This window comes from Penicillium argentinense (genome assembly GCF_028826775.1).
Source record: "Penicillium argentinense strain IBT 30761 chromosome Unknown utg000002l_segment0_segment0, whole genome shotgun sequence".
NCBI lineage: Eukaryota > Fungi > Ascomycota > Eurotiomycetes > Eurotiales > Aspergillaceae > Penicillium > Penicillium argentinense.
Window position 1 is genome coordinate 2245269 of NW_026622661.1, and position 25473 is coordinate 2270741.

The window sequence follows — 25473 nt, forward strand, 5'->3', positions numbered from 1 at the left end:
CACTATCCGTAGGCATGAGGTCCACCTGTCTCAAGGCTGATGGGGATCTTCGGCCAATGTATGAATGTTCATTTCCAAGCTTTGAAACGCATACATGGTGTGCATATAGAGCTCGCCCACCAGAGGCCTGCTGAATGACATTCGTAGAGCATGTCAGCATGATACTACGATGTGGCTGAGTGCTGAAGAAGATCGCCGGGCTCACCACATCCATGGATGTGATAGGACGTGCCTCAGGAAGAGACCCACCTTCACGATCTATAAAATGCCCCACCAAAATACTTCGAGTGAGAGAATCCTGATACTGTAGTGAATAGACTTGAACGTATAGCGAAATGCCACTAAAGAGACTGATTTAAACTGTTGGAAGATGGTCAAAGTAACTTGAGTCCAGCAAGTTTGCTGTGAGGCCACGCTGAAGCATTCCTGGATTACGGAGATCAATCGCTTTTGAAGAATGGAAAAAGGCAATGTAATACAGCTTGTTGTGGACTGGGGATCCTCACCATCCTCACTGGACTTATTCTACTCTGAGGAGTCGGAGACGGAGAGCGTATTGTGCTCCAGTATGGAAGCGTACCGGACGCCGCGCACCAAACACACAGCCTGCGACGCACTCACATGCCACTACCGCGTACGAGGGAAAGAAAAAGTGGCAAAAATTCCAAGCAGAAGTTCAAGAGTGTCTCCAGCTTCCAAGTAATGACCCACTTCAAGATCATCAGTCTACCTACGGACAGCGCTCGCGATTATCGAAGACCCAATCCTCCTCCCCTCGGTTACCACACACCCTCCCCCCTCCCACCTAGCAACTGTCAACCATAGAACTCCGTAGAATTATTTTAAAGGAAAGTTCCGTAAAAGTAGTGGCGTGACTCGCTTCGCAGGTCTCGCTTGGGCACGTGCTCGCACAATGGGCGTTTAAAAGGGAAGGAACTCCCAAGGCAACCGTACCCCTCCACCCGTCATCTCCTTCTCTCCTCTCCCACTCCCATCTTCCACTCTTCTCCCACTCTCATCCATCACTCTTCTCCCACTCTCATCCATCAACCCACCACAGGTAATCCTGTTCATCCATCAAGGCTTTGCCCACCATGCATTTGCTTGCTCATCGGCCATGCATGCGGCCACTGAGGCTTCACTCGCTGTGCCTTCCCTCCCTGTGGCCTCGCTCACTTGGGCCTTCCTCCATCGAGGCTCGCTTCACTGAGCCTTCCCCCCATGAGCCTTCATCCACTGAAGCTTCCTCCATCGAGATCCGCATCACTCGAGGCTTCTTCTAGGGAGCTTTACTTTACTGAGCCTTTGCTCACTGGCCTCGCTCACTGAGCCTTTCTCACAGGGGCTTCGCCCGTTGAGCCTTCAACGGAGCTCACTCACTTGAGCCTTGAGTATGCTCTGCCTGTGGTACTACCACAGTTTGCCAGGACAAACATTCTCTGCGTGCAGCAACTTCCAGAGCTCATCAAGGCTTTTGACTGTGCTTCCGCGTTTCTGTGGCACTCGCCCACATGGTCCACAACATCTGCCTCTCCGATATTGTCTCGCCCAGGGAGCATGGCTTCGTTTGTCGTACACGTCCCCGTTCAACACATGGGAACTCATCCACCATTTAGTACGTCTTCATTGATGCAATCTCGAAGACCCGCCTTGGGGTTCTACAAGAATAGAAGTCTGCCGGGGCTTTTTTGCAAGGGGCTACTTCTGCTTCGAGATTTACCGGTGACGACGTGAAAACGATGCGAGCACTCATGCAATGGAAACCACTCCATCTTGTGTTGAGCGGACCCTCATCCACTGTCGCACATGGCTTCATTGATGCGATCTCGAAGACCCTCCTTGGGGTTCTACAAGAATGGGAGTCTGCCGGGGCTTTTTGCAAGGGGCTACTTCTGCTTCGAGGTTACTACCAGTGACGACCTAAAAATGTCGCGAAGTCTCATGGAATTGAGACCACTTCGCCTTCAGGCTCTTCATTTATCGCCGACCGTATGCCTCGTATGTCCATTCCGATATTCGCCAACCAGGACGAACTGAATACGAGATTCATGCCATGAATGGGGCTCCATTAATTCATACCACTTTCCACCGTTTTCGCTTGTACGACAGAACCTTTTGTCTTCCACAAGATACAGACAATTTCTCCATCGATGAAGATTACTCGGGTGTTCGTTGAGCTCCAGCAACTATCTGACTCTATCCACCATTGAGTCCGTCCATCTTCGGATTTTACCTCGTCCACATACTCTGCGTCCACCGCTGTTCATTCAATTCGTCTGCCAGGTATCGAAGACCCACCTGGGGTTCCACATTTGGAATGGAAGTTTGCCGGGGCTTTTTGCAAGGGGCTACTTCTGCTTCGAGATCTACAGGGGTGACATGAACAATAAGCGAGGATTCAGGACACCAATCCGTTGATGCACTGTCCCTCATTGCCACCTACATCCTTCGTCTCTCTTCCGCTTACAGAACCGTGAGCAGACACGAACCCATGACATAGGGATTGTGCCATGAAAATGGCTTAATTCATACAAGCTATTTCCACCAGCATCATCATCTCTACGGACGATTTGCCCACAGCCGATACCGACAATGTGGTCGTCGCCAAGATTACTCCACTCTTCATTGGACCTCCTCAGGTATCGGACTCGATCCACAGCCGAGTCCGTCCATCTCGGAAATCACTTCCGTGCGCTCTCCGTCCATCTACCACCGTCCATATCCTTCGTCTGCCGGATATCGAAGACCTGACTTGGGGTTCCAAATTTGGAATAGAAGTCTGCCGGGGCTTTTTGCAAGGGGCTACTTCTGCTTTGAGATCTGGCACAATTTCGAGGATGTGGACAGGACCTGAGAATCCACGTCATGAACACGATTTCAATTATACATACCTTCGACACCTTCGATCATCGTCGTTCATACAGACTTCATCATTGAGCTCTTTCAATTACGACAAAAGAACACCAGTTTGACATCAACCACCCGGATATGGTCAATTTTCAGAGCGTTTCTCACCATCGGACTATGTCTATTTTCAAGCTCTGAGTCCACCACCCCTTCATCCCTGATCAAATTCTGTCCACCACCGATCACCGTTCATCACGAACTTTCATTGTCCATACACTTTGTCTGCCGGATATCGAAGACCCACTTGGGGTTCCAAATTTGGAATGGAAGTCTGCCGGGGCTTTTTGCAAGGGGCTACTTCTGCTTCGAGATCTGCCAGTGAGATAGAGTGTGGTCATATCATGAGAATTCACGCCATGAACATGGTCTCGCTCATACATACCTTCACCCATCTTCGTTCATATGATCGACTGGCTTATGGCCAAAGACTATTCCACACACTGCTGAGCTCTATCTTTGAGCTCCGTCAACCACCACGAAAGAATCAATAACCAGACATCAACCGTCGGACATGATCAATTTTCGGACCCTGCCCATTATGGAGTAATTTTCATTTTCAGACTATGTCTGTTCTTAAGCTCCAGGCTCAACATCATTAAACTTCGTCCATGGTCAAATTCAAGCAGCCGTCGACTCGCTGTCTGCATCGGATGTTCGTCATCTGTACAATCTTCACCCACCACCGTCCATACACTTCGCCTCCCGGATGTCGAAGACCCGACTTGGGGTTCCAAATCTGGAATGGAAGTCTGCCGGGGCTCTTTGCAAGGGGCTACTTCTGCTTCAATTCGCCCGTGAGGTCCAAGTCGTTCATGGAGTATGAAAACCCAAGCCAAAATTATGGGGTTGCTCATACCTAATTCCCACCATCACCGTCCATACGGATGACTCTTTCATCGTCAAACATTACCACTTCATCAATTATCGAACTCAGTCAATTACTGAAACCTGTCCATCAGACTTTGTCTGCTATCGAGCACTATCATAGTGGAGCTCTGTTCACCAACTCATCGGCGCCGCCACCCACCACTGAACATTCTTCTTTCACATTCTGTCCATAACAATCCACACAACGCCTCTACAGATATCGAAGACCCAACTTGGGGTTCCAAATTTGGAATGGAAGTTTGCCGGGGCTTTTTGCAAGGGGCTACTTCTGCTTCGAGAATCGCCAGTGAGGCCAAAATTGTGGACGGGACATGAGACCCAAGCCAAAATTATGGTGTCGCTTCTACATATTTTCCACCGTCATCGTTCATACGGAAGACCTGTTCATCATCGGAAATTACCACCCATCAACCATCGGACAGTATCTACCAAAACCTGTCCATTAGGCTCTGATATCAAGCTTAATCATCGTCGAGCTCCGTCTACCACCAACTTCAACTATCGGACACGGTCAATTACCGAAATTTGTCGAACAGACTCCGTCATCGTCGAATTCTGTCCACTGCCAACTCATCGCCTACCATTAAACATTCTTCTTTCATACACACTCTGTCTATAACAGTCCACACAACTCGCCTCCACAGGTATCGAAGACTCGACTCGGGGTTCCAAATTTGGAATGGAAGTTTGCCGGGGCTTTTTTGCAAGGGGCTACTTCTGCTTCGAAAACCGCCAGTGAGGTTGTGGACGGAACGCGGAGATACAGGCCATGCATTGATATGGTCTCGTTCATACGTACCTCCACCATCATTGTCCGTGCGGATGACTTGTTCATTTCACAAATCACACCTTTGAGTTCCATCCATCATTGAGCTCTCCCAATAATTGAGCATGACTATCAGGCTCTGTCCACCGCGAAGCCTTTTCCATCATCACACCTTTGTCTGTTTTCAATATCCACCACCGTCAAACTCACTTGTCGCCAAATTCTGACTACCGCCAACTCATCGCCCACCGTTAAACATTCTTTTTCCCTACAATCTTTGTCGACAACTGTCCGCACACCTCGCCTCTCGGATACCGAAGACCCAACTTGGGGTTCCAAATTTGGAATGGAAGTTTGCCGGGGCTTTTTGCAAGGGGCTATTTCTGCTTCGAAATCCACAAGTCGGGCTGTGGACAGGACGTATACCTGGGCTTACTGCGACGCCGTTCAACCACGCAAACTTTCATCGCCAAGCCCTCGCGCTCTCGTCCTTCATCAAAATTGCTATATTCACCAATGCTACCTCCTCATCGATCAATTCCACATCTACCTCCGACCAAACTGCCGCGCTGTCTTCTACCACCGAAGACCTCTCCATCAGGCCCTTGTCTACCTTCGGCCAGGCCATCGTGTCTCGATTCATTAGTGATCAAGAGCATTATTTACCACCATTCAAGCCATCGCGCGCTCTCCGTTGAAAAACGTCTCGCGCATACAGCCTGTCTCCATTCTTAATAGAGCCTCTGCCCAATTCTTAACAGGCTTGCCTTCATGATCGAACAAGGCGTTATCTATTACCTTTCTTGCGCTCTATCCACCCTCGGGCGTCCACCACCATACATCCACCATCAAACGTTCACCACCGACCATCCATTGCCAAACATCCACCAAACCCAACAAAAGAACCTCATTACCAAACATCCACTATCAAAATTCTCTTCTTGCTGCTTTACTCATACTCCAATATGGCATTTTTGCCTGCAGTCCGAAGCCTTCGCTGCTCATCTTACCATCTGTCAAAATTAAAAACAAAAGAAAAAAAAGGAAAAAGAAAAAAAGAAAAAGAAAAAGAAAAAATAAAAGAAAAGGAAAAGAAAAGGAAAAGGAAAAGGAAAAGGGAAAAGGGAAATAGAGGAAGACGAAGAAAAGGGGAGAAAACAACAAAAAAAAAAAAACACCACCACCACCACTATCCATTGCCACTACCAGACTACATCTCGTCAGCCATGGGCACACAAAAGGTATTGTTGACTTGGCCCCCCTCTGTCGGATTATTACTGACTCGGACCCAGCTCTTCTTCAAGTCTTTCAATCTTCCATACTCCCGTCCTCTTCAATGCGCCGCCTGCCTATATTCTCAGCACGGTCTTCCGACATGACCATCCATTTATCTACAACCGATCCTCGCATCACTTGTCCACGTCCCCCAACGGTTACAAAGAATTTCATCATTTGTCTTTGCTACGATCACCCTGGCCCTCAACAGCAGCTACGGAGACACCCATCGAATTAACTGATGAGGTCCGAAGTCCTCGCAACATCAACCTACCATTGGAGTGTACATATCCTCTCCAGCAAGCTATTCAGCTGCAGCCAGAACAGAATACCGCGTCTAAGAACCAAATCGCTCGAGCCGCCGAGAACTCAGGCATCGGTGCAGGCTCTTTGAAATAGAATATGGCCCTGCTCAGAATCAATACAAGGCGACATACGCAGCAAACCCTACCGCTACAATACAAAATCTATTCGACCCCATTAACCTCGGTGAAAGTTGGAAAGAAAATTTCTTTCAGTCACTTAGTCACTTGCTGGACTTGCCACGAGGAAGACCTCCAGTGAGCGGAATGCTCCGCACAATAACTTGATGTACTCCGTCGCGATGAATGCTCCGTCACGTACCAATCTTTTCTTTCTTGGTTATACAACTGTTTCTCCTTCGTGTATCTAACTTGCCGGTCGGATTCCAACTCGGGACAGACACGGCATATTTTCCTCCTCGCTGCTTGATTATACCAATACCGATTCTCTGGTCCACAATGTGTTCGCCAAGGGTCTTCAACGACGCCGGGAGTGAACCGACCCTGGATGTCAAGCTGGTCCACAGCTTCTGTCCCTATGACAACCTCTCAGACAGCCATCCACAGCCACGCAAGCAACCATTTCGCCACCGAAGTTGAACACATCATCATTATCGGCACCGGAAGAGTTGGAAAGTTGTTTTACATGAAGACATGCCCTCCCTGAGGGACAACCTCACTCATTCACTGTTTTACAATGCAAATATCGTCAAGGGTGTCACTGGAAGCAATTTATGGTTTGATTATGTCAACGAAAGAGCTTGTGAATATTATGCGTCGCCTGACGCCGGCGCTCTAAAGACACATCACGCCACCGAGGCCAGAATGCACTCCATCGTAGAAAGACCAGAGGTACATCTCATGAAGGGTCTTTGTGTCGGCGTTGGAGGAGTAAGGAGCACCAGAGGATGAAGACGAGGAAGGCGACGACATAGAAGCTCCGCCGTCCATTCCACCGGCAGAGGAGGACGAAGGCTGAGCCGCAGTAGAGCTTGAGGAAGGTGAGGCGGAAGAAGAAGAAGAGTCCATACTGGGCGGTCCTCCAGCACCGCCGCCAGCACCAACGTCTCCTCCCATGCTTCCAGTACGGTTGGTCTCCTACTCGTTCAAAATAAAATGCTATCAAAAGGTCAATCAAAACGCCGTGAGATATGTGAGAGGTGCAGCAGGACATACCTTGGCTCCTCCAATAACACCCGTATCCTTGTATGCCTTAGCACTCAATCCGGTAGCAATGCCGTTCAGGTACAGATCCGATCCAAACGTCTCAACCGATCGCCCACCCCAGGGCGTGCGACCCAGGGGCTGAGAAGTAGGTCCGTCGACAACTTGAATGCCCTTGAGGTAGAACTCAGTGGCTACGGCCTTTGCCTGGGCGTATATCGCATCCTTATCCCAGGTCATGGCCAGTCCCGAAGCCTGGCTGAACGCCGAGACGTAGTAGTAATCCTGGAGACCCATCGAGCCATCGAGAAACTCGAGTGCCGTGAAGGTCTAACCATCGGTGGTGTTGACGCTGCTTCCAGTGATCAAGTTGATCTTTTCAGTGGTGTTCGGCTTCGAGACGAAATGGGAGGCGTTTTCGTATGCGGCTTGCCAATCGCCCAGTGAGACTGTTGAGGCTGTAGTCAGCAACAAAACCAAAGTATTTGCAATATTTGCACCGGCTTACCCTGGCCGTTTGAGAGAAGTCCCTGATTTGTATTGCTAGAGGCAGAGGCAGAGCCAAAAAGGGCGCCGATGAGAGCAAATGAGTGGATTTTCATCTTCCAGCGAATAGGAATTAGAGATTGCTAAGAGAAAATATATGAAAGAGTGACAGCGACAGCGACAGAACAGAAGAGAATCAACCGCATTCTGGATCAGGACATAGTGCCTTATACGACTAAAGCTCTTCTCATGGGATCACCATGGCAATCTTGCACAACAAGCCCGACACCCTTAAGGTGTACTTAGGACCTGTCGTGCGTCAGCGCTGCCCGAATGGTTTGGACCGAGGCATGAAACGGGTAGAAACCAGGGACGACCCTGAGGGAGGCCCCACGAGAAGCCCAGCCTTATGCTTTAACGAGGGGTCCATTACGCGGATTGGGGGTTTCTGACGTGGTTCAGGAACGGCCGGAGCAGAAGGGGGCCTGCAGAACGCGCTGCTCGGAAAACCCGAGAGTCCTCGTGTGGGACTGCCGAGATCTACATCCATCAACATGCCGATCAGAGCCGCCCGGTCCGTTGTCAATGGGTATTTCAAGACTATTCATAATTGTTGGAGTTGAACTCCCTCAATTCTGATATTCCTGATATGCCTATAGCTAGGAGCATTGCATTCGCGGCGTCAGCGTTGGTCCAATATGGCCTGAGGTTCGCGTAGGATAGCACCAGATGCAATTTCGACGTAGCGCATCAGTCTCCGGAGGAGCTAATCCTTCGACCAGATAGTTTATCACTTAGGTGACTAGGTAAATGACTGGATAGGTGACCAGATAGATGACCGAGCAGGAAACATGGTCATTCCCAGTAGATTGAGCTAATCATTATGGTAATATAGAGTACAGCGAAGCTGGCAAACTCAGCATCTTTGGCAAGGCGCTTCCGATATCGTGAGCGCAATGTGTTAATATCACAGATGCCACGGACACCGTAATCGGCTTTGACAGTCTCATATCTGACAGCTCGCATAGACCAAAGTCATAGCCGTGGGCGTGTATGGCACAGATCCACGAATCCACCCAGGCAGATGACTTGCCACCAGAGTTAGGGAGCGGCCTCTAGCCAAGATTACAGTGCTTTTATATGGACGGCAAGAATAATGCTAGTCTAGGTATGGATACTTACTTTGCTTTATGTGGCTGGAAATAGGATTGGGCACATCCGGGTATTCTTCGGCAAGCCGAGCAGCTTGGTGTCGATCGCTACTTTTTTGGGCAGCAGCTAACAAGATAAAAAATCGATAAAGTAGTATTCCTGTTTCAGACATATTAAATCAAGTCTCTGATCTGTTTGAGCTTCGGTTGAAGTTTGATACTCCTTACAAAGGGATGACACCTAAAGTATGAATCGATCTGGTGGCAGCTGACCCATCGGGTAGTTCACCCGTTGCTCGACCACCTCATAGATCTCCTCAGCAACCAATTCTCCATCACGACGTAGCGGAAGTAGTGGAGATAGTGGAGATAGTGGAGATAGAGCTCTTCGAGGTACTCTCCAATCCGCGAATCTTGCAAATTCCCATGTGCGAGCAATAGCAGCTCGGGTTCCGGAGTGAGGTCTCGCAGTCTCCATCGTCACGGCAAGAATCGCCAGCGCAGCGATAGCTGCGTCTGGTCCAACCGTACTTGCTCGTCCAGATATGTGTATCCCGATTGAAAATGCGTTGATCGCACTTCACGCTTCCGGCGAGGAGTCCGACGGGCGTTCGAGAGGTTGAGTCCCACATACCTTGCAAGTGTGAGTGCGATCGGTCGATGGTGAGGAGCTCGCGGGTGCAGGCCAAGTCCCTGTTGATAATTAACATCTGTTCGCAATACTCGGATTCAAAAAGGTTCACTTACTCGTAGATCGTGCAGGTGTTGGGTTCACTGTTCTCGGGGCAGGGAATGTCGATTGAACCAAGGTTCTTGAGGCTAAGAATCGGGTCAGTATATATATGTTCGCAGGTATGGAAGGTCGACTCACATGGGATCAAGCAATGCGTAGCAAAGCCCCCATTTGATCAGCTCCTGTTGGCCGTGGTAAAAGTATGGGGAGATTCCAACGACTGGCTGTTCGATATGTTAAGAGACAAACACTCGCGTCAGGTGGGGAGGGGGTGGAATGGTACCGATTGAAAAGACACCAGCGCCGTTGTAGTGGTCGTAGTCTCGGCACCTACAAGGAGGCACAGGAGAAACAAGATGAGGGTGGATTTAAGACGCGCCATGGTGTTGGTGAGGTGAGGGAAGACGGGAGAGTGTGGCTGTTGTGTTGTGCCGGGAAGTCCTGAGGCTGCCAACATCGACGTGGACGGGGATGGCAGAAATCAGAGCCATCCTCGGCAAAGTGCCAGTATCGCCTCATTATTCTGTTTCCGCTGGACTTTGTCCGGCTAAGAAAATGAATTTCAGGTCTGGAATTGAGGCCACTCCGAGCCTCGGCCAGCCTACTCCAATTGAGTCCTTTGACCGCCAGTTGTATCTGCGCCACAGTCGTAATGTTTACAGCGTATACCGGGTAGGCTCCCTGTGTGCAGCCGGCGGTATAGTTGTATGGCGAAGGGAGACATGAGCGACCCTCTTATAGCGGCAACATAATGAAAGTAGGGTCTTCCATGTGCAAATCAGAGTTCAGCCAGTCTGCGGTGGTGTTTGAACAATTCGTGGCATCGTACTCCGGTCATTCTGGGTAGCCGTATGCGGCCAAGGGCATTGTCTTGATGATGCTTTCCCCGAGCAATTCGTTGAAGACTTCCCAGGCGGAATCTTTGGGGAGGAATCTCCGAGCATCAGCTTGCGGCTATGGTGTGCGCCCCTGTGGAGTGGGATGTTGTGGCATTGCTCTCAAAAGCGAACATTCGAGCAAGAGTGGTGTCCTTCAGAGCTGCCGAAGCATCGAAGAGTGCGATCTGGATCAATTGTACCGTGTCAAACGGGAAAAGCGATGGCGTGGAGCCGCTGGCTGCCACCGTGCTTGCTGCAGCCGAAGACGACACAGCCGAATGCGCCTGGGCGGTTGGCGTGCCGGCTGCGATGAGTCCTCCTATATATCTCATCCTTGGAAGCACTCCCCAAAGAAGAAAATGAGAGCGATGCACGGTAAAGACAGGATCTTCTATTGGATTTCCTTCCAGGGTTGCTGGCCAGTTGGGGTACTTGTAGAGAAGTCTTAATCGGCCGGCACGGCGGCCGAGCCCTAACAATTTCAACCATTGGGAAGACAATTGGTCGGCGGAATGAGGCGATTAATATAGTTGCAGACGCCCCGTGAGGAACGCATGTTGCGTTGATGCTAATTGGTGTAATCGAACAGCGCTGGAGATGTGGCAGATGAAAAATGAAGTGCCGATATGTATACGGCTGAAGAGGATAGTTGCTGATAAGCATGGAGAATAGATCCATTGTACATCAACAAAACAATTCTCAAGACATTGGATTCTCAGGTATCTGTCGTCGTGGCTCTCTGAAAAATAATAGTTGCAATTGCATTAATTTAACAATGTCCACGATTTCTAGGCTAGTATTTGTCTTGGTGATCAATTGTGTAATACACGTGTCCATACAAAGCTTGTATGCAGAAGGGCCGTTAACTTGCAGACTACATGTTTGATTGCTTCGGGCTGAGATGCTTTTGGGGCGAGTGCTGGTATTCGCCCCCAACTTGCCCTTCTTAGATTCAAAAAATTGCGAGGCTGAACTCGGAGGAGAGAAGGCAATTGTGGTCGGCGTACGCGAGGTTTCAAGTGTCAATTGAACTGGTCGTTATATTGATACTCTAGTGTCATCTTCAGAATTGTTATCATGTAGTGCGAGACGTGAGGTTGCTAGTGATGTCTCAGTTGGAGAAACCTTGGAAAGCCCGCACTTTGCGCTACATAATAGCTACTGGTTTCCCATTTTTACCCTACGTAAATCCGAATCAAGTGTAGAATCATATCTTTGCAGTGAATCATTGACGAGTCCATTCATCTATACCATATCTGACTCCCGTCAGAGGACACATAATCGATACTCATATTTACAAGTACAAAAACACATATTACCCGTATTGCGACCCCGTAACCAACGCATGATGCATCCATGGCTTTGACGGCGAGCAGAAAAAAGAAACATAGAAATAACGCCGTTGAACAGATAAACCCAACACACCATACATCACATCGCCAGCAGGCAAATACAATATGCCACGATCGTAAGGCGAGTTCATCACACATATTACATGATTTTGCCCAGCTTCCGAGGTACCTTTTACATACCATACCAGACCGGACCCGCCATGGTATCAACGCAACGAGGGGGATATATTGAAAACACAAGATCGAAGTAAGGCTGAGCGTACATAAGAATCATGCTCGGATATCGAACCTTAAACGCCTCGGAACTGTTTGAGAGTGTTAGCGAGTGATCATTTGAAGAATGGGATTCAAGGGTACTCACCATCCGAACCACCAGGTACCACATGGCACCGACGAACTTGAACATCGATAGCGCGGCCACAGACCACAAGACAACCTCCATGTAGATCAATGAACGCTCGGATTGCGTCGTATCTTGGTTGGTGTCGTTGGTGCTGCTCGTGTCGTCGAAGGCTTCTAGACCAGCTGCGCTTAGAACAACAGCGCCGAGGGCAAAGTTACAGAAGACCCAGGCCAGCACGACAGCACTGCGGAATCCCTTGTAATAGTCGGCTTGCTTATCTGCCTCCGAGATGACCTCCACCTCCTTGGGTGGTTTCATAGAGAACTTCAATAATTCGGCCTCGTACTGCGCGTTGAGATCTCCATCGTCCTGCGGGATGTTCACGTCGACCTTGCCGCCGGGCTTCAGATTCGCAGAGGGCAGCTTCTCGGCCTTGTCGTCACCCTTGGTACCCCATGTGATATCGTGGGTGTTACAGAAGGCGTAGATGTTGAGAACGTTGATGTAGGTCGGAGTTAGCAGAATGTATTGGATGAACTAGACAAGTTGTTAGCAACATCATAGCAGCTGGGTCTATTTAGACAACATACCGAAGTGAACATGTGCCAAGGGTCCATGAAGATGAAGGACGCGATGAACCACATGACATAGGTTGATCCAAGTGACACGATGATCGAGAAGAAAGTCTTGTTGGTGAAAAGTTCGCTGACTGTGAAGTTGTTTTGTTGAACTTCACTCTGGATGGACTTCACAGTGACAAAGACCGCTGCGAAAGACAAGTATATCATGATGAAGATCCAGAAGTAGACCATCGTCATATAGAACTTGTTGGACCCACCAGGTCGGTTACCAAGCGCGAGCACGAAACAGGTGACCAGAGTTGCGAGATAAAGCCATTCGAAAACTATACCCAAGACCTTTCCGGCTGTACCTAGCAGTTCGTCACTACCAAGGTATGTCGTAAGGATATGGAAGACCAGGAAGAAATTGCCGATACCGAACCACGCAAAGATCATGGCGACGGTTTGATAGATGAACTCAATCATTAGTGCGAACTTGCGCAGGAAACTGTGATCGCTGCGGAATATCTGGTAGAAGTGGGTGATGGCATAGACAGCAGCGAAAAAACTACCGTTCAACCAACGACGTCGCTGCAAGATAAATTCGGCCATGCGGTCGGGCACATCGGTTTCACCAGTAGATGACTTGACATACTGCAACAACCAACGGCATTTCCGCTTGGACACAATCTCGAAACATAGAATACGATCCTCAGCCAGGTACATATTGGCAGTGAAAATACCCGCGTTGGCACCGTGCATCTTCTCACCTAGGAAGTATCGCTCCAGGGGGCCTTGGCCATTCTTGTCGTTCTGCAAAGCCACGTAACGGTAGGCTGAGAAGGCACCAGGCAACACAGTAATGAAACCAAATGCAGACTCTAAAGGCTTGTCGAGAATGTTACTGAGCTTGTACTCGAAGTTCTGACCAGCCACCAAGGGGTTCAGCAGCTTCTTGCCGTGCGAAAGCATGACCTTAATCTCTCCGCAGGCACCACCACACATCGGCTCAACGTCGAAAGCCTTCCACAAGTGGTAAATCGAATCCTTGCCGGGCTTAGTACCCGCATCAAGAAGAACACAGATATTCGGGTCCAGCACTCGGCCGAACGCCTGGAAGAACCAACGATGAGAGTTGATCTTTTTCTGGTTCTTTTCCTTCAAGCAGAAAATCATTTGCACAGGCGGTCCTGCACGCGGCTTGAGGTGGACCTGAGTTCCCTTCACCTCGAGACCCACCTGGGTGGTGTACTCGTAGATGTGTGCAGTCACGTCCTTGCCATTGACCTGCTGCTTAGCAATTCCGTCCTGATAAACACCCAGACCAGCCAACACAGCGCGTGTGCGCGGGTTGATCTTGGCACGACCGTCGCTGATAACACAGACCACGATCTTCTTCCAAGCATCCTTGCCCCATGTCTTGCTGCTGGTGCGCGAGCACATGTGATTGATATTTTTGAACACACCAGACATGGTGCGCGCAAAAAGGAAGTCATCCTCATTGTACATGGTCACCGCGATGAAAAGCTCGGTATGGCGGGGCTTGGCGAAGAGCTTCTGGCGCAGAGTAAAGCGCTCCTCGAAGAACTCTGCAGGATCGCAAGTCGCGGCCGAATAGCGCATGTGAGTGAACTCATCACGGTCTGGAGGCGGCGCGTGGGGTACTTGGCTCAACAGTTTCGGCGCGATGGGACAATCCAGGACCAGATTGCCGTTGAATAGTTGAACTTCCTTCACCGTCTTCCAGCGTCGGATGGGAGCTGGGCTCGGAGTTAAGCGCGGCTCATCCTCGTAGCCTTCTTTGTAGGGGTCCGGCCCGAAGGGGTTGTCGCTAGGATGCAACATGGGAGCTTGGGGGTGGTCATCAAACGGGGTGTGGCCACCCTCTGGGTATTGGCCAAGGTCATAATCGTCGTGAGGAGTGTGGGAAGGCTCGTACGGCTGGGTATAATAGGCATCGTGATGAGCTTCGGGGTCAACCGCATATTCGCCATAACCGTAAGGTTGATGGTGTCCTTCGTAGGCTTCGTTGTGGCCGTAAGAGTTGTGGATATTCTCGACCGAGTACTAACGCATGAAACAATAATTAGTGTCATAATTCAATGCTTGGAAGGCTTCGCAATTGTTTTTTTTATTTGAGATTTCCACTCACGGTAGGTTGGTCGGCAAGACGATCACTCGAGGGCATGGGCAAATGTCCGGTCGGGGCATATGGGTTGTCCTGCAGCTGGTAGGCGTCGAGAGGTCGCCCGGGAGACGGGGTGCGGTTGTAACTGGTGTTCATTTGCTGAGGGTGCAAAACGGGGGAGCGATGCTCATCCCCAAAGGGGTCTGGGGTGCGCATCTTGTTAGTTACTGTGGTTCAACGAGTGCTCCAGAGTTCGTTGTGTCGAGTCGAAAAGAGAATTGGTGAAGACAATGGACAAGTCCGCGCAATGATCATGCACCATCAATGGCCAGCACCACGGCGCAATGTCAAATGGGGTAATGCGCAAGGAAATATGGGGTATTGGCAGAGGGATTAAGAAACCAGAAACAAGAAAAGCAGGGGAACCTACCGACGCGATTATAGGACATGGCCGCTCAGCTAGCCTCGGATTCGAGTACAGCGAAAAGATCCCGCCCCTAAGGCTGATAGTAGGGGCTCGTCGGCTGGAGATTGCGCCAGGAGCCAAGTGGAATAGGCACGGTCAGTGGTGAGGAATCACTAGCCCGAACGACGGACCCAAACTCTCGGCGTCGTTTCAGAAACAACGAATGTCCCAAGCGAAATAATGGGAGGGCGAACAGCTCTGAGGGGGAGGGTCCGTGTCGCAGAATGGAGGAGTAGAAGAGGCCAGGATTGCCCAGATAAAATTCCGAGCCCCTGGGTGTTTACGAGGCCTTTGGACGATCGCTGTGATGACGGTGGAGTTGGCAGGCAGACGAATGAGCGTTCATGCGCGACCCGCACAGCCTGGTGGATATGCCTGTGTTAGTATGGAAGATACGAACTGCCTTCCGTATCGACGAGTGCTGGGACGAAAAGGAAGCAGTCAGAGAATGAGGGCAAAGTGATCAGAGCGACCGTTTGGGAGCGTAAATTCCCTGGGACGCAGAGCGAAGCCTGAAACATCAGCGATCCACGGGTGAAGGTGATGCAAAGTGCCGCGGGTGCGGTGGAGCGCAGGCTGGTCACTGGGCCAACGCGAGGCACGGGCGCCTGCACTCGCCACGCCGAACCGTGGCTGCGTCTGCCAAGTGTGGCGGTTCCTGGCAGAGTCTTACTTGCAGAAAGCATTACTTTACGCACCTTAGGGGCAGCCGGTCTTTTTTTAGAGAACCGTGTTGCCTGGCTATGAATAGATTTACCCCGCGAAAGTATACCGATGTCTTACGGTCAAATCTCTTGTATCTCATCTGGACGTAATAGTTAAGCTGTATGTGATGACGTGGAATCCATGCACCCCTCGCATACTATAAAAGTGCAATCCAAGGGCTTAATCTACAGTGTTAAGGCTTAAGGGCAAGGCACGGATCACGGGAAATTAGGGCCTATCGATAAAGTGGCCCCGCCCGATTCCCCGATGGTCGCATGGGGCCCTACGTAATTCGACCCTCGAGCATCGTCCGTCGAGTCCTTCAATCACTCTCCCACCACAATGTCTCCCCCCGTCAGCGTGCTATTTGTCTGCCTGGGCAACATCTGTAAGCCACACCCACCTCCTTGCTCCGCCCACAATATACGACGCGCCTGCTGGGCGTTGTGAGACTCTGGTTCGGCTGCTAACACCCCACCACAGGCCGGTCGCCTATGGCCGAAGGTGTCTTCCGCAATGTCGCCGAGTCTAACCCAATCATCGGCGAGATTGACTCGGCCGGCACAGGTGCCTATCACACCGACGAGCCTCCCGACTCCCGCACCATGTCCACCCTCCGCCGCCATGGCATCACAAGCTACAACCACGCCGCGCGCAAGGTCAACAAGGACGACTTCCTCAAGTTCGATTACCTGCTAGCCATGGACAAGTACAATTTGCGCGATCTGCTGGACACGCGCCAGTCGGTCATCAACTCGTTGAACCGCAAGGCCGATCCCAAGTCGGCGGCCAAGAATACCCGAGCTGCGCGGGACGCTGCGTTGGGTGCGCAGGTCGAAGACGCCAAGGTCGCCGAGGTTCGCTTGTTCGGAGATTTCGGTCGTGGCGGTAAGCTGCATGATCGTGTCGGCGGCGGCGAGGTGGTGCAGGACCCATACTATGGTGGTGCCAATGGGTTCGAGGAGGTCTACCAGCAAGTCGTGCGGTTTTCCGAGGGCTTTGTGGATTTCCTGGAGCAGCAGCAATGACCTGAGTCCTTCGTAGTTGTCGTGTTCACTTATTTAAAAGCAACTTGAAGGTTAGCTGGACGGTACAATGGTGGAAACTGGCCAAGCATATAGACGGCGGGACGTCACATGTCATAGAACTAGATGAGGTAGGGTTTGCTTCTTTATAATGGTACCCTACTACTCCAGTCACAAGCGGGCGAAGATGGGGTTTTGTAAACCAAGATATATCAATTATTGAAGAGGAAGGTAGCCTCTGTTGCAGTGTGGTGTACAATAATATTATACAAGTATGTGTCGCAATATATATAAGGGCCATGCTCACTCGTCCTCCCAATCACACCTTTTCGCTGATCTTGATGGCAGTCCTGCAACCAAGGCGAATTACATCCACCAGTGGATCGTAAGGCTTAGCCTCCTTGGAATCGTTGGCGACGGCGTGGTCTAGGTGCTCAAGTTCCTCATCCCGAATCCTCCGGAATGTGGATAGCATCTCCTTCAACTCATCATCGAGCTCTTCGCCCCTCCTCTCTGCATCAGCCTCCCACGAAAGAATTTCCCTCACTTGGTCGTTATAATGTGACCCAATCTCCGTCTCCACCGCCTCAGTACATGCCATTGCAGCTTCTCTGCCTAGCGCGGCAGTTGACCACCCTAGGAAAGTCGCAGCAGCCTCCCAGACCGGGTACATGGCAGTTGGTCGGATCTCATGCTTCGCGATGAGGTGATTGAATGTCTTTAGGTGGCCTGCTTCCTGGTCGTACATGTGCTTCATCAATGGCCGGAGGTGCGGGTGAGACCGGACCACTTGTGGGTTCTGCGCGGTGTAGATGAGGGTTGCGGCGAGTTCACCGGCTTGGTTGACTCGCAACGCACTGTCCAAAAATTCGCGCTGAGTCTTGCTGAGAACATATCGAGGCTTGGAGGTGCCGGCAGTCCCGGTCGTCGAGGCGTATCGGTGGGAACGCAGGGCCGTTGGGGCGAGGAAGTCAAGGAAGACCGGAGACGGTCGTGATGATGGGCGACGACATTGTGCCAGCAGGCATCTTCGGAGAGCAGGGACCGCCTCCATCGTTCGTATTTGGAGCTGTAGCTCGGCGTTCGAGTCGCGGAGGTTGGCAGGAAGGGACTTGCCGCTGCCGCGCGCTTGAGGCTTGGCACTCCGAACGTCATGAATCGACGGCCGAAGGCCAACTTGGGACCAACAACCACGCCCTTTCCTTTTCCACCGAGACCCTCCACGCCCCCATTACCCACGTCGTACCTTCCTACCGTCTCTATACAACACTCATTATTACGGTGAAATACTTCGGTTGATTATATCGGTATTTGGTTGAGAGATTGGCCTTGAGGACTTCGAAGTTGAATCTTTGCGCCTCCTGGTCGGGAGCCTTTTGTCTTCTAGATCAAGGCTAGGCGGCGATCCAAGAGGGGTTTCTGCCTGCAGAAAATCACGGCCATTGCTATTCTAGTCTTAGAAAGGCAGAAGAGGAAGGCGCGCGGTCAATATGGCGGATGCCTTGGATGAGGAGCTGCTCGCTCTGGCGGGCGACTCTGAGGAAGAGCAATCACACACTCCTCAGCATAAGGAGTCATCTCCAGCTCCCTCAAACTTTTCGCACTCATCACACCACGATCGCGATCGTTCACCAGAACCCATGGCTCGCAAAGGCATTGCCAAATCCTCTCGCAGCTCTCGGAAAGTCGTGGGGGACGAGGAAGGCGAACTGTAAGTATTTACTGCGCTCCTTTGTCCCTGACCTGCCGCCAGCCCTGCACGCATCATCCACTAACAGCTCTAGCTCCGAGACCGAATCGCATAAATCCGCACCCATGTCCGACTCAGATGATGATTCTGAACCAGACGTCTCTGACGCTGAAGACAAGCCCATTTTTCCTTACGACAAACTTTACTATTCCGCGAAAGAGAAAGACGAAATCATGGCTATGCCTGAAATCCAACGTGAGGAGCTGCTCTCCGAGCGCGCTCAACAAGTCGATCGCCACCATCAGGACCTCGCACTGCGCCGTCTCCTCAAAGACCGCGAGCGCGAGGAAGCAAAGGCCGCCAAGCGCAAGGCCGGTGCCGCTGGCCTTGATGACAACCAGCGCAAGAGCTCCCGCCAGAAGACAACCCTCGGTGGTCGCAAGGTCGGAGAAACCTCTGCCGCAATCGACGCCTACAAGCGTCAGCGTGAGCAGAAGGGCAAGCGCGACCAGGCCCGCCCTACCAGCACTCCCAAGACTCGCCGTCGCTCTTCCGCCTCCAGCGGATCCGTCTCCCCCTCGTTCTCAAACCACCCAAGAGAGTGAGCCCGACCTAGATGATCGTGTGGGTGGTTCTGCTCCCCCAAGGATGACCCTCCCGCCGAGCTTCGGGACATTCAACGCGCCCGTGTAGGCCGTTCGAACTTCGCCCAAGTCGTCTACTACCCCCATTTCGAGGAGCGCATCACCGGTTGCTACGCTCGGGTCAACATCGGTATCAACAAGGAGACTGGCATGAATGAATACCGCCTCTGCCTTATCACTGGTATTACGGAGGGAAAGCCCTACGGCATGGAGTCCGCTAGCGGACGTCCTTTCGTTGTCAAGAAATACGCCAAGCTGGCCCACGGCAAGGCCGTTCGTGAATTCCCCTTCATTGCCTGCTCCGACTCTCCCTTCACTGAAGTACGTTGATCCCTCTGATCCCTCACTTCCCTCAAATAACATCTTACCTTTCTTTAGGCCGAGTACAACCGGTATCGGAAGACCATGGCAGTGGAGGACTGCAAGATGGCCACTCAGCTGAAGGTCGCCTCGAAGGTTGCCGACATCAACCGCCTTATCAACCACACCTTCACCGAAGAAGAACTTGCCAAGAAACTGCGCCAGCAGGGTGCTCTCAATTATCACGCCAATGAGCTCCTCGAGTATGACCTTGAGAGAAAGAAGAAGCTCGCGCTCGACGTTGGTGATAAGGAAGAGGCCGATCGCGTCCAAAAGGAGATCGACACCATTCACAATCCTAAGCTTTCATGGGGAACGGCTGGCCTCTTTGCGAAGAAGCAGCCCAAGACGGAGAATCTCACCGCAGCCGAGCGTCTACATGATTACAACATTCGCATCCAAAAGCTCAACCACGAGAATGTTCGCAAGGCCCAGATCGAGGAGCGCAAGGCCGCTCGCAAGGCCGCGACCGAAGCGGCTCGTGCCAAGAGTACCCCGAAGGTAGAAGAGGAGGTGCCCAAGGTCAAGCTCACGCCTAAAAAGAAGACTGGCTTCATGATCACCCACGCACCTACTGCCGACGATATCCTCCGTGGCATGGATTGGAGTGACATTGACGTTGAGATTGAGATCTAAATTGCCTGTAACTTTACATCTTCACCCTTTCGATGTCTATCTTTTTTTTATGTTTGCCATAGGGTTCCCAGGGTTGGTTAGTTCGTCAGAGATATCCGAATGTTAACTAGTATTATCATGATTTATAATTGAGTGTATCTTGCGGTTCGCCCTACACGTGTTGAACAGATAATCTTTTAGGATGGCACTTGGAACGGAATGGGCCTATGATGCTTCCCCTCTTAAGAGCAGCACACAGTATTTACTAGTACTTTTATATACCTAGGGAATGTCTAGGACATGAGTTTGAAGTGCGATGTATACTATCACGCGCTGTGAAGGTCTACGCAAAGCAGAAAAAAATCCTTTGAGAAATATCGTCAAAAGCATACTTGATTTCGATGTCGATACCGAGATCCTGTTAGATGTGAACATGGCTACTTTTACAGAGTCACAATCATCTTTAGCGCAACTTGGGCGGAATTTTGCTAAATTGGTATGCTGACGATGGATCAGTTTTCGGATGTAGGACATAGCAACCAATTATGAATTTAACTAGTTGTTCACAAAAGTTCGTATTTTGGAGGTAGGGTATTCTATACTATTATACGTAGTCCTTAGGGTCAGGTACTCAATCCGTCTGATTTGAGTAGTGGCGCGCGTTGATAAGACCGCATCACGTGCACGCGGCTGGGCAACGCGAAGCACGCGCATCGCGTTCGATCCCCCAGGCATGCGCCCTAGGGACCCGCACTGTCAACTCTGCAAACCCCTTTCAAGACTGTTTTTCGAGTCGACTATGACCAATTTGGCCATTTGATTGCTTCAAATCGCCTTCCAATCTTACAATCTGCTCATGATGTCCTCTGCCTCGACGCCGCGCTCGACGCGCTCCGCGTCGCCGACCAGTGATGCCAATTCTCCCAACATGCTCACTCCGGGGCAAAAGATCAAGGCAATGATGGCAGAATTCGATAGCGACTCCGACTCCGACTCTCAATCTCCGAAAAAGAAATCTACAATTCCGAAGCTGGACTTCGGAAAGAAGCACAGCTCCAACTCCAAAACGCGTCCACCTCAATCTACTAGTAATAACGCCTCTGACAACGACTCCGACGATGCCGATGACATTGTTCGACCCCGAGGCCGTATGGCTGCTCGAATGCAAAACGACTCAAATGACACAAGTCCACAGGATTCTGCTTTCTCCCGTTTGTCCAATGCTCTCCGAGCCGAGAGAGAACAGGCACAAAAACCAAGCCAGAAGAGCCCTGCACCTGCAGACGAGTCCAGCGATGACGAACTCCCTACTGCTGGCCCAAAGCGAAAGAATAACCTTCAATCAAAGCGACCTACAACACCTGGTAGCCACCCAGCGGGCTCGCCTGTCGGCTCCCGCGCCGACTCGCCTCTGTTTGTCTCATCGCCTGAAGCCTCAAGTGCCGAACCCGCAATTCTTGAAGAAGAGGGACCAGCTCCAGACAAAAATGCCAAGTTCCTTGCCTTGGTGGCCCAAAAGCGCACGGAGCGTGAAGTGCGCGAGAAAGCCGAGGCGGAAGAAAAGGCCGCCAGACGGGCTAAGATGGAGCAGTTCAGCTCTGATATCCTGTCTGGAGAAGAGAGTGAAGGTGGTGGTCCTGGATCAGCCCAAAAATTGTCTCAGAAGGCCCGCCAGCCGCGGAAGGCGAGCAAAAAGGCGTTGGAGGAGATGAGCAGAGAGACTCAGCGAATGAGCCGAAACATGCAGCTTGCGCACCAGGCACAGACCAAAAAGAAGATCACCAAAGAAAGTCTCTTTGCTCGTTTCAACTTCATGCAAACAGATGCCCCTCCAGCTGAACCCGCTGCGGTGAACTCTTCTTCGACAGCTGGTTCGCAAAACTCCTCTGATGCCGAGGGACAAAAGGCCGAGACTCCCCGCACCTCACCTGTGCTTGGTCCCTCCGATGCTGAAAAACCCGCCGCTGCTGAAGCAACAGGCCAAGACCAAACCGAAGGAGACAAGCCACAAGAGGATGTGGAAATGACTGATCTCCCCACGCTTGAGGAGGTCATTGCCGATACTCAGTTCGAGCCGAAAGATCTCAAGGGAAGTGCTAATGCTCCGGTGACTGATGCCCCGGCAAAATCACCTTCGGGAATTGCGAACATGAACCAGGAGACCCGAAAGGTTACGCCGCCCTCTGTCCGTGTCCTCATGTCTCGACAAGAGGTTGCGCAGCACCAACATGATGGATCTGACAGTGATGACCTCGAGGTTATTACATCTCCCGCCAAATGCCGTCGCATTGCCGCTTTCGAAAACCTACCCGCGAGAAAAGTGCAAGAAACCTCTTCCATGACGAAGTTTAAAGCTCTGGCCCACCTCACCTCCCCAAACCGCAAGATGAGCTCGATGAGCTCTTCCGAGCTTTCTGCGAGTCTCTTGTATAAGGCTCGGCAGCAGGCTGCCAAAGACCGACGCGAGCGCATTGAAGAGCTGCGAGCGAAGGGTGTTGTCATTGAAACTGCCGAGGAGCGAGCTGCCATGGAGGACAATGTGGAGGACCTGGTGGAGAAGGCCCGCAAGGAAGCCGATGATATCGCACGAGAGGAGCGTGCCGCTAGGAGGAAGGCCAAGGGTCTTGATCCTGATGATGAGGAAGATGATGATGACTACACCTTCTCAGGATCTGAAGACGGATCGGGCGAGGACGAAAATGAAGATGAAGATGACAATAACAGCACTGCTGGCGAGAATGGCTACTTTGAGCAAGAGGCAGATGAGGGGGACGAGTCTTCTGGAGATGATTCTGAGGCCGCCGCATCTGATGTCGAACTTGAGGCACCTGGGTCACGACGAAAGCGCCGGACTCGCGTTGTCAGCGACGATGAAGACGACGACGACAACAACAACGAACAGCAGATCCCCTCTACACCTGTTCGACCCTCAGCCCAGAGCGCCCAATCCGCCGAAAGACCCAAGTTCCCTGGCATGGAAACACCGAACATGTCTTTGGGTCTCACTCAAGCCTTCGCTGGCACTCTTGCTGATGACGACGATGCTACTGCCAGTCAACCCGGATCTGGCACTATTCCATTCTCTCTTCCTGATCCTGGCCAACCTGTCCCTAGACTTCGTGCGGAGGATTCTGAAATCCTCGTCAAGGACAGCCAGGAGCAACCAGAGTTCATGCCAGCGCCCAGCCAAAATTTCAATAGCGTGTCTGAATCTCCCGCGAGCCATGGTTTCTCCCAGTTTTCACAAATTCCCGACCCGACTCAGGACGAAGGATTCGTCTTCTCGCCCTTCGACCCCGCGAAGCGATTCCGAGAAACGCCACCAGTTTCGACTATTGACACTGTCATTGTTGGCCAGAGCCAATCACCTATTGCCCAGCGCAAAGCTGGAAAGCTTCGACGTGGACGTGCCAACCTGTCCATGGTTGAGGAAGAGAATGAAGACGAGGGCGACTATGAAGTCAGTGCCAATGCTTTCAACATCATGAAGAAGTCGGCGAAGAAGGCCAAGGCACATGTTCCTTATGATAAGAAGAACAGCAAGGCGAAGGGTGTTGTGGACGAGGCGGCTGAGGAGTCCGAGGATGAATATGCTGGTATCGGTGGTGCTAGCGATGACAGCGACGGCGAAGAAGACGTCCGTGACTTGCAGATGATCAACGACAACAGTGGCGAAGTCGTTGATGAGAAAGAACTTGCTGCGCTGAATGCGTATGTTTATGACCTTCGTTCCTTTTTACTGGCTCTATTTACTAATATACCGACAGTTCTCACCAGCGAAACCGAGACGAGAAGGATGTTGCCAAGCTGCTCAAGGATATCACGACTGGAGCTTTGCGTCGTCGCCGCGGCCCGGATGATGATTTCGATCTCGATGACTCGGACGACGAGCAACAAGCACGTCGCCGTGAAAAGCAGCGTGAATTCGCCAAGATGCGCAGAGCTCTTCTCGCCGATGACAAAGTGGGCGAGCTTGCCGAGAACCCCAAGAAGGCCGCATTCTTCAAGGCCATTGAAGACCGCGACGAGCAGGACGACTTTGAGCTGGACTTCCTGGAGGAGAACGAAGGAGGATCCCAGAATGAGTCCTCTCAGGATATAGCTGCCGCTCCGCAGACCGAGTCTGCGGAAGACAAGGATAGTAGGAAGCGCAAGCGACCTCTTGAGCCATCTGCCGAAGATGCCACCAACCGACCTCCGCCTCATCTCCGTCGGACCGCCGCCAGTGCCATGTCTAAGAAACCTGCTACTCTGGCTGAGATCCGCGAGACCCTGTCTTTCCTGACCGAGACACCCGAATACGACTCCTTCCACGAGGACGCATCCCTGGATGAAGATGCAGGTGAAGATGATGAAGATGACGCCAACTCTGGGAATGATCAAGCCTACTCCGACGACAACCAAACCCAGTCCAAGGAATCCTTCGCCAAACCCAGCCACCCGCGCCGCACTCGCGGCACCGTCGTCGATCGACTTGCCCTGCTGCGCCAGGCATCTTCCAACTCCGCAACCGCAACGAACTCCACCTCAACAAGCAATCCCAAGATGGCATTCCACAACGGCGGTAGCTCCGAGGGACCTATCGGCTTCCGTCCGCCCCAGCTCCTGCGCCGTGTTACCTCAGGTTCTTCCTCGAGCAACTCCACCACATCCAGTAGCTCCAGCAAAATCCCTAGAGCTGCCGCGTCAGGCTCGAAGAAGGGCGGAGCTGTCAACTCCTACACCGCCGCTCGTGAGCAGGAACGCGAGAGACAATTGCGTGTTAAGCAGCGGAATGGTGGTTCTAATATCGCCAAGCTGCTGAACAAGCATGCTAATATTAAATTGGGTGCATTGGCTGGTAAGGGACAGTGGGATTGAGCGGGCTCTCAATTTGCATCGGGTGGTTAACTACTGGTTCTTTCGGCATTCACATAATACCTTGTTTATCTGTAGCATTCATAGGACTGGCGTTTTGGCAAAGGACGAATATTTATGTGACTAAAATCAACTGGCATTTAGATTGAAACAAATGTTCTGCACAAAAATGGCACAA

The 25473-nt window shown here is 51.5% G+C and overlaps 7 protein-coding genes across 7 annotated transcripts; 3 read left to right on the forward strand and 4 right to left on the reverse strand.

The window, feature by feature from the left end:
• Positions 1-6933: 6933 nt before the first annotated feature.
• N7532_001682 (uncharacterized protein) lies at positions 6934-7904 on the reverse strand (the record flags this gene model as incomplete). The annotated part of the gene is made up of 4 exons (XM_056614176.1): positions 6934-7236; positions 7315-7587; positions 7654-7751; positions 7811-7904. The coding sequence occupies 4 exons, from the start codon at positions 7902-7904 to the stop codon at positions 6934-6936; spliced, it is 768 nt and encodes a 255-aa protein (XP_056479217.1).
• Positions 7905-9274: 1370 nt separating this feature from the next.
• On the reverse strand, positions 9275-10129 carry N7532_001683 (uncharacterized protein; the record flags this gene model as incomplete). The annotated part of the gene is made up of 4 exons (XM_056614177.1): positions 9275-9632; positions 9687-9758; positions 9811-9896; positions 9956-10129. 4 exons carry the CDS (start codon positions 10127-10129, stop codon positions 9275-9277), a joined length of 690 nt encoding a protein of 229 aa, XP_056479218.1.
• Positions 10130-12192: 2063 nt separating this feature from the next.
• chsA (chitin synthase I) lies at positions 12193-15149 on the reverse strand (the record flags this gene model as incomplete). Its single annotated transcript, XM_056614178.1, has 4 exons — positions 12193-12207; positions 12264-12782; positions 12836-14872; positions 14958-15149. 4 exons carry the CDS (start codon positions 15147-15149, stop codon positions 12193-12195), a joined length of 2763 nt encoding a protein of 920 aa, XP_056479219.1.
• A 1297-nt stretch (positions 15150-16446) lies between these two features.
• On the forward strand, positions 16447-17132 carry ltpA (tyrosine protein phosphatase LTP1; the record flags this gene model as incomplete). The annotated part of the gene is made up of 2 exons (XM_056614179.1): positions 16447-16492; positions 16588-17132. 2 exons carry the CDS (start codon positions 16447-16449, stop codon positions 17130-17132), a joined length of 591 nt encoding a protein of 196 aa, XP_056479220.1.
• Positions 17133-17448: 316 nt separating this feature from the next.
• On the reverse strand, positions 17449-18183 carry N7532_001686 (demethoxyubiquinone hydroxylase family protein; the record flags this gene model as incomplete). The annotated part of the gene is made up of 1 exon (XM_056614180.1): positions 17449-18183. The coding sequence occupies one exon, from the start codon at positions 18181-18183 to the stop codon at positions 17449-17451; it is 735 nt and encodes a 244-aa protein (XP_056479221.1).
• A 436-nt stretch (positions 18184-18619) lies between these two features.
• N7532_001687 (RNA polymerase-associated protein) lies at positions 18620-20459 on the forward strand (the record flags this gene model as incomplete). The annotated part of the gene is made up of 4 exons (XM_056614181.1): positions 18620-18840; positions 18908-19388; positions 19467-19784; positions 19842-20459. The coding sequence occupies 4 exons, from the start codon at positions 18620-18622 to the stop codon at positions 20457-20459; spliced, it is 1638 nt and encodes a 545-aa protein (XP_056479222.1).
• Positions 20460-21297: 838 nt separating this feature from the next.
• Positions 21298-25298, forward strand: N7532_001688 (uncharacterized protein; the record flags this gene model as incomplete). Its single annotated transcript, XM_056614182.1, has 2 exons — positions 21298-24149; positions 24206-25298. 2 exons carry the CDS (start codon positions 21298-21300, stop codon positions 25296-25298), a joined length of 3945 nt encoding a protein of 1314 aa, XP_056479223.1.
• Positions 25299-25473: the final 175 nt, after the last annotated feature.